At 40.4% G+C, this 7,500-nt stretch overlaps 1 protein-coding gene across 2 annotated transcripts in view; it reads left to right on the top strand.

Annotated features, from left to right (window-relative positions):
• Positions 1-1,552: 1,552 nt before the first annotated feature.
• LOC145463673 (uncharacterized) overlaps positions 1,553-7,500 on the top strand; it is a 10,643-nt gene continuing 4,695 nt past the window's right edge. Inside the window, exons 1-6 of one of the 2 annotated variants that reach the window (XM_081447447.1) lie at positions 1,553-2,137; positions 3,393-3,535; positions 3,666-3,873; positions 4,482-4,604; positions 5,939-6,073; positions 6,752-6,883. In XM_081447447.1, the coding sequence (XP_081303573.1) occupies positions 2,074-2,137; positions 3,393-3,535; positions 3,666-3,873; positions 4,482-4,604; positions 5,939-6,073; positions 6,752-6,883 (805 nt within the window). In that variant the 5' untranslated portion in view covers positions 1,553-2,073. Of the gene's footprint in view, positions 2,138-3,389; positions 3,536-3,665; positions 3,874-4,481; positions 4,605-5,938; positions 6,074-6,751; positions 6,884-7,500 lie in introns of both variants that reach the window. The other variant, XM_081447446.1, reaches the window with a different exon arrangement.

The raw sequence follows: 7,500 nt of genomic DNA, 5'->3' as shown, positions 1-7,500 counted from the left end.
AGCTTTTTGAAAACTCACTAGTGCAAATTAATTCCGAATTGAACTCGAAACCGTATGATTACCTATACAAATGCGAGGACTCCTTGCACAGGAATGCTGCGAAGTCCCTCCATATCCTCGTGTCTACGTGACTCTGGTTACGAGGACACGAGGCAAAATTTAAGCCTTTGAAACCCAGGCTATAGACCCGGGGACCTATATGGACCCTTATGTGGGCTATATAGGTATGTATGGCCCCAAAGAGTATGGTTTTCAGCCTTTTTGGTCATAAATAGGGTGTCGATTTGGTCATTTTGGTCTCAGATAGGGTATAGTTTTTGTGCTCTAGTCAGTTGAACTGGGTATGTTTTTTAAAAGAAGCTACTTTGTTATCATTATCGATAGAGCAACTGTGTCAGTAGCAACAGTCATAAATAGGGTATCGAATTTTTTGTCTGGTCATAAATAGGGTATGGAAAATCGCAGATTTTGGTCATAAATAGGGTAAGGGTTTTGGGAAGCGGGCCGCTCACTTCCACCGACTTTTTCTGGGAGTACCCCCGGGGGTTATAGATATCAAAGGAGAGCTACAAAACAAAGTGTCCTTTATTAACTTAAAAGTTCCTGTTCACCTGAAGGAAATTAGCCGTGTTATAGACAGTCCACTTTATCGAGGATTTTGTGACACGTCCGTCTGCACCACAGGCTAAAAGGAAATATACTACCCACGCTTAATCTAACATGCTCTGAAACGGGCTAAATAACATAACTGTGGTTTGTGTGTGTAAGTAATTACTACATAAATTTCTTTCAACAAATTTGTGAGGAAAAAATTAAAACGCGACTATAAAGAATCCAAATTGTGAACCTGGTCAAACTGCAGTTTAATCTTAATCATAGAGCACCGCTTCTATTAATTCAAGACTGTTTTTATTGGACATAGCGAAATGTTGTGACTCTGGGTGAGTTATGGGTAAAATCTTGACAACAAAAATAGGAGAAAAAAAAGAGAAAGGTAAATTAAAAACAAATTAAAACTGAGAGGTAAAATAAAAACAAATATAAATCTTAATTGCAAAATAACCGCAACAAACACGAACTCTTAAAGTGAAATAAAAATACGGTAAGGTCATGAAACAGTAAGTTATGCTTATTACATACATTTGTTTTGTTTCAGTATCGTCATATTTGACGTACTCACTTACCTTTATGTCCTGACCTCAGGGCCTGTGGGAAATGGGCTGGTCCTCAGTATCTCATTTATTGGCTAAAAACTTTATTTTCTTTTTATATCAAGGCATGTGATAGACCAAGAAAAGGGGCCCGACTCCAAGCTCGTTTTATCACCATCTTAATCATTATTATTATTTCGTTATTATATATATTTATGTTATCACGTTTCATTTACATGTAACTTTTGCTGGTTGAATAGTAACTATGCTAGATGAAAATTGACTCCAAACATCTAAAGAGTCTGTGTAACAACGGAGGAGATCTTGGCTTTCAAAAATTGCAAAATTTCTCGCTGGCAAATACGCCAATGCGTGGCCCAAAATGTATTTCATTCATCACGTTCAAATTTCTTCGGAGAAGTTATCGTGTTAAGCTCTTTCCTCCAGAGCTAAAATATTTTTAGCCCGATAGAAACTGAAGCGTTTGTGCTTGATAGACATATATATATTGAAAGATTCTCCTATAGTACAGACCCAGAAGAAAATAAGCTGTACCAGCTGAAATATTGGTCAAAAGAATAAAGCCCTTTTGCTGTAGTTCAGGCTTGGAATCAATTTATTCATTTATTTCTCTTGCGTGTCTGTTTGCTTCAAAATGAATGAAGCTTGCACAACGCCCGGATTGGTCTCATTTTAGAGGTTTTTCAATCACTCCTTCTCAACCCCCCAAAGAAACTGAGGTAAATCACTCCTTCCCCACTCCCCAAGGAAAGAGAGGTCATCGCAGCGGAAAGGGCGTGCGTTGGCCCAGTAAGCAGATGTAACATGATCACTTCAAGCTGACACCGAAAATCCCTCTCAGCGTTAGAACTTGGTTAAATATAGCCAGCAGAGCTACTGCCTGAAGGAATTCTACCGAGTCATGACGATGCATGTGGCTACATTTCTTTTACTGTTTTTGGTCGACTCATCATTGTCAGTCGCTGGTAGGTATGGCCTCGATATGACAGCTCCACTCTGACAGTCAGATTGCATGTATGTAAGCTTTCGATCTTGCTAATATTAACCTGGCTAGAGGCCAACACACATTTGCGACCCTTTGCCGTTCGCTATCCCACATTATAAACAGGGTAAACTTCTGTTTTAGGATAAAAGAATAAGATATGAAATATTTGAGGGCACCATAAATCGGAGTAAGTCAGTGCTGGCAAGCTCGACCGTGTTTTATTTGGCACTGCACTGTTAACTGCGTCATCCCAACTCAGTCAAACGGATCTCGAACTTGTTCGTTATAAAACTTCCTCAGTCATTGTGTTTAATTAAATGTTACCACTACTATAGTCACTACCTGTTGAAAGCGTAATATATATAACTAGAATAGCGTCTGCGACGATTTCAGTGTCTTTCATTGTCTGACGATCCAAAAAATATTCACATTTGTCCGAAGTTGCGACGCACAATATTTGTTATCGAGCTATCTGCGAAGTATTGACAACAAAAGAGTGAGTTATGCGATCTCGTGTTGCTGCGAGTATTCTGGAAAGAAATTTTTAACCAAAACATAGCGAGCTCTAGGTCGGGAGGGGTGGGGGGGAGGGAGGGTGGGAGGGAGGAAGAGGGGGGGATGCCTTTGGAGGCTAACTCGATAACCTCACGGTTCTAACCGCTATTATGAACAAGCTATATACCATTGTCACCTTTAATTGTTATATATGTATCTTTTTTGTCTTTTTTATGTTAAGATTGAAATTTCAAAATGTAAGTGCAAAATAAAGTGATGTTGAAGTTGAAGTATGTGAAGAATCCATCGAGCATTTTGCTTTGGTGAAGGACTAACGCTCACTAGGATTGCCCTCGAATAGGAAGAGAGTAAGGCTGCTGTCATAGCTAGAGAAGAAAACAATATCAGAACTAGAATTCGCGAGGCCTTGGAAATTAAGTGCCAGTCTCCGACACTCAATCGAGACCGTAGATTCTTCCAGCACTATACGGGGATGTTTTGGCACGTGACTTGGTTCATCCAAGCTCACGTGACAAATAGATTCCTGCCATATTACGCTGGTGATCAGCTGGTGATCCTTCGGTGCCTCGTTTATTATTAACTTTACAAAGAATTCCAGGAACACGGATCTTGAAGCACTGGCCAAGAAAATCGCGCCAAATAGTGCTCTGGGGCTTGAAAGGTGCAAAATTCCTAAGAGAATTGGTTTATTAACGTTATTATTCTCATTATTTTAGCAGAGCGTTGTGGCGGCGTTCTGACAGACTCTTCCGGTGAAATCACATCTCCCAATTACCCTAACAACTACCCAGATGACGTCACTTGTACATGGAAGATTTCTCCTGAAAAGACCCACGTGAATCTAACTATTGAGGACTTCATGGTGAGTGCACATGTTAAAGAACGTCTGTTACTGTTATCAGCAGCCTCAGCAGTGCCCTACCTTGCAGGGGGAAAATTATAATAGTGCAACCATCTCTAAAAGTATTTATTTGCTTTCTTTTTTTACCTAGCTTGAGGATTCTCAAATTTGTAAGCAATTTGACTTCGTAAAAATCAAAGTGCAGCAAGGCCGTTATTCCACAGAAGAGGTTATCGTTTGTGGGTGGCAGCGTTCCCGCGAAATTAGCTTGAAAGTCGACGGAACCGCAGTGGAAATCACGTTCAAAAGTGACCTCAATGTTAACGAGAGGGGCTTCAAAATCAGCTATCAGGGTTACGGTATGTTTCATGGCCGTCATCGTAAGGGCCCAGGGAAAGCGCGGTCAAACGTCTTTCCTAAGGGTTTTCCCTCAGAGATTTGGAGGGGCGCCACTACTAGTTTCTAAGGGGAAAGTCCAGGGAATGAGGCTGACGTGGAAGCAGAGAAACTGACTAAGAAAGAGAAAATAAAACACCCACTTCCCCCACTGACTGCTGACGCCCCATCGGTGAACACTGCAAATCCCTTACCTCCCCCCCTTCCCCCTCGCACCATTGCCCCTTGTAATTGCAGACAAATTGTTAGACACGAACAGGCTGATAAAATATACAGGTACTAATGGAACATAATTTCCGGAGCAAGACACGATGGAAATAAAACTAAGGGAACCAGCTGCTTCTCACGTCCCGGTCTGCCCACCCTGAACTCTACACCACCGTTACCCTTTCCACCTCTCCGCTAACTCGTATGACCCTTGTTGTAACAAGGAATTGCTTTGTGTGATATACATATTCTCCATTTCGCCAGTATATCTTGATGCATATTATTATACCGTCAGACACATATGTTAACAACTGCATAGGGAATGATGCTGAAATTCAATTTTTTTTTTCTTTTCTTCTGGCAGACATTGATCCTTGCTTGAAAAACAATGGTGGTTGTTCGCATAACTGCAGTTTGGAAAAAGGAAAGCTTACTTGCACGTGTCCTGTTGGTTATAAGCTGATCTATAATTTACGAACATGCAAAGGTTTGTAGTACATCAGCTTCTGTTCAAACGTTATTAAAAGACTAGCATTTCGTATTTGAATCGAAAATATACTAAGAAAATAAGTTCCGTACCTTGGTCACAAATTAGGGTTTCATCCATGGACTTTAATTTTCAAAGTCACCTTTTATGACATACCCATTTTACAAATAATAATTTCATTTCTTTGGCCACGCTTAAAGCCTGGTTTTCACTAGCGACGCAAGCACAGACACAAGCACAAGCATCAGAATGTTTCCTTTTCTTGTAGTGCTTGAGCTTATGCTTACGTTTGCTCTGCAAAAAGTGAAAACGAAATACCGCTCAGGCATAACACAAGCACAATGATATATACCACACTTGGTTATGTTTGGCCAATGAAAACACTGGATCCAGATTACCTCGCGCTTAAACAGGTTTCCAAAGTAGCGGAAGGTTCGGATAATTTCTTGCTTGTGCGTGTGTTTAAGTCGAATTTCGTTTTCACTTGGCTCATCGCTATTGTTTGCGTTTGTGTTTGCGCTTGTGCTTGTGCTTGCGTCGTTAATGAAAACCAGGCTTAAGGGTTTCAGTACAGACCTAAAATTGAGTGTAATGCTCAAACACCAGGAATCACAAGGGTTTTATCCATAGCATTTGCAACACTTACAAAGCGTAACAAACAGTATTGCACTTACAACAACAGCGCTGGCTTATTGTGCCACTGCCACGGCAGTTGTTCTCAACGGTAGCTTTCAACCCTACGTTGTACAACAAATAAACAGCGCCAAATGAAAGTAGCGCTCGATAGCTTAATTTATGTGAATGATCTCTCTTTGCGGTTGTCAGTGAACGTGAACTCATACATGTAACTGGATTTACTCAAACGCATAAAGCCGCATAGTTTCTTCACAAGCCCAGAATTGATCAAGTGAAACAAAAACTAATTGGGCACTTTGAACTTACTTGCTGCAGCTCCCTGACTAGGGCAATCATAGTTTAAAATAGAGGGAAATGGTTAACAAACCCGGTAAACATCAAAGAAGCAAACAAGCGGGCAAAGATTTATGTCGAAAGGTCCTTGACCCTGCACATCTTTTGTTTTATGCTCATAGACTGTGCATGAATTATATAATCGCAATGCTTCTATTGGTTTATACTTGTATGAGCACTCACAGCCACCTTCTGTATTTTGCCAGGTTTTGTGCAGGGTCAACCCCCAAAATAGCAAACAAAAACATAGAACAAAGAACTCTACCAGAATGGACGGCATTCGTTGTTTCAGTCATGACTATAGTTTATGAAACTAATGCGAAAGAAAAAGACCTTTGGTGGTTTATTTGGCTTTTATTTTACAGACGAAAACAGCTGCGTCTTTGTGGGACGACAAAAGTGTCCTTATCGCTCCAAGTCTTCGTGTTATGACTTACCGAATAAGGGTGCTACATGCGAGTGTTGGGGTGGATACAAAAAACAGAATGGCACTTGTCAAGGTAAACAGCTATTAACCCTAGTGATCATCATCAGAATTCTCCTTGCCATGTCAGTGCAACATCGTTAAGAAGACAGGTTACGAGAATATTGAAAAACATCAGCTGGAAGAGTTTGTCTTCAGTTAGTGAAACACCAAATTACCCTGTAAAACAGACTGCCTTTGCCATGGCTAGCACCCTAACCTTTTTTACAAGAATTGTCAAATTTCTTTTGCGCTTGCTCGCTAATTCTTATTTTTAAAGGAAGTGCAGAGACATGAGTGACGTCATCACGGGTGGGTGCAACCTCGTTCCCAGGTTCTCTCTCCTCTTCTCCTCTGCCTTTATTGTCGTTCAAGGGAGGCAGAGGAGAGAGACCCTGGGAATGAGGTTGTGGTGGGTTTTGGGAATTTCGCCAAATTTAGCTTTGCTAGTTCTTGATATAAGCACCAAATTGCATCCAAAAAGGAGTCTTAAAAGAGAAATGATCAAAATCGATTAAGACGGCCTTCGTTAAAATGACGTCATCTTCGTAGCTTATATAAAACCCGTGAGTCTAGTTTCAGATCTGCCACGAGTCTAGATCTGTAGAGTCTACAGAGATAATATGAATGGAAAAGAAATGCTCGAGCTAAACGGAGTCACAAGAATCATCATATTCCGAGTATAGCGTTTAACGCGTTTTCTTTTTTCCCCAAGACATTGACGAGTGCAAAGAAACTCCTGACAGGTGTGGTACAGGGGTTTGTCGTAACTATGTAGGTTACTTCCGCTGCTCTTGTCCAAAGGGATATCGCAATTCTTGGCAATCAGGAGGACAAACATGCAAAGGTAAGGAAAGAAATACTTCACATTCAGTTGTTGCCCCTTTATGTTTCGCAACTAATTTCTAACAAGCAGTCGAACAGCCAGTAGTTATCGATCGCATCACTGTCGCATAAATCTTAAGCAATTTTCGATACACTATCAGGATCCTAAAATTTGAAATTCTCTGCAAATATCTACCGCTGCTTCAACAAGCTTCCCCAGCTTTACGAAAAAGATGGTCAATTTTTCAATGGAATAATGCTGAATTGGTCATGCCGTGCACACAATGAGAGAAGTTACTATATTAACAGTGCTAGTTGAGCTGGCGTCAACCATAGGCCTGGTGGTTCTTTGAAGGTCTATTTGTTGCAATTGTATCATACTCCCTTTTTTATTGTGGCGAATAAAATGAAATGATGATGATGATACAATACATACGGTGCTCCTCTGAGACGAAATGTGCAAGACTAAAGTAAGAGAGCAACAATAAACCAAATTGCAATTTGATAAAATATATGGATATAAACATTACGTTACATTTTTTTCTGTTTGGTTACCATTTGCCTCCGTGTCAAAACTAGTTTTTTCGTGCGAAACCATTCAGTTCATATGAAAATGTATTACCCCTACAGCTTCATTTT

The sequence above is a fragment of the Orbicella franksi genome, chromosome 12 (assembly GCF_964199315.1).
Source record: "Orbicella franksi chromosome 12, jaOrbFran1.1, whole genome shotgun sequence".
NCBI lineage: Eukaryota > Metazoa > Cnidaria > Anthozoa > Scleractinia > Merulinidae > Orbicella > Orbicella franksi.
The sequence above is the reverse complement of the archived record's forward strand: the minus strand, read 5'-3'. Positions and strand labels throughout refer to the sequence as shown.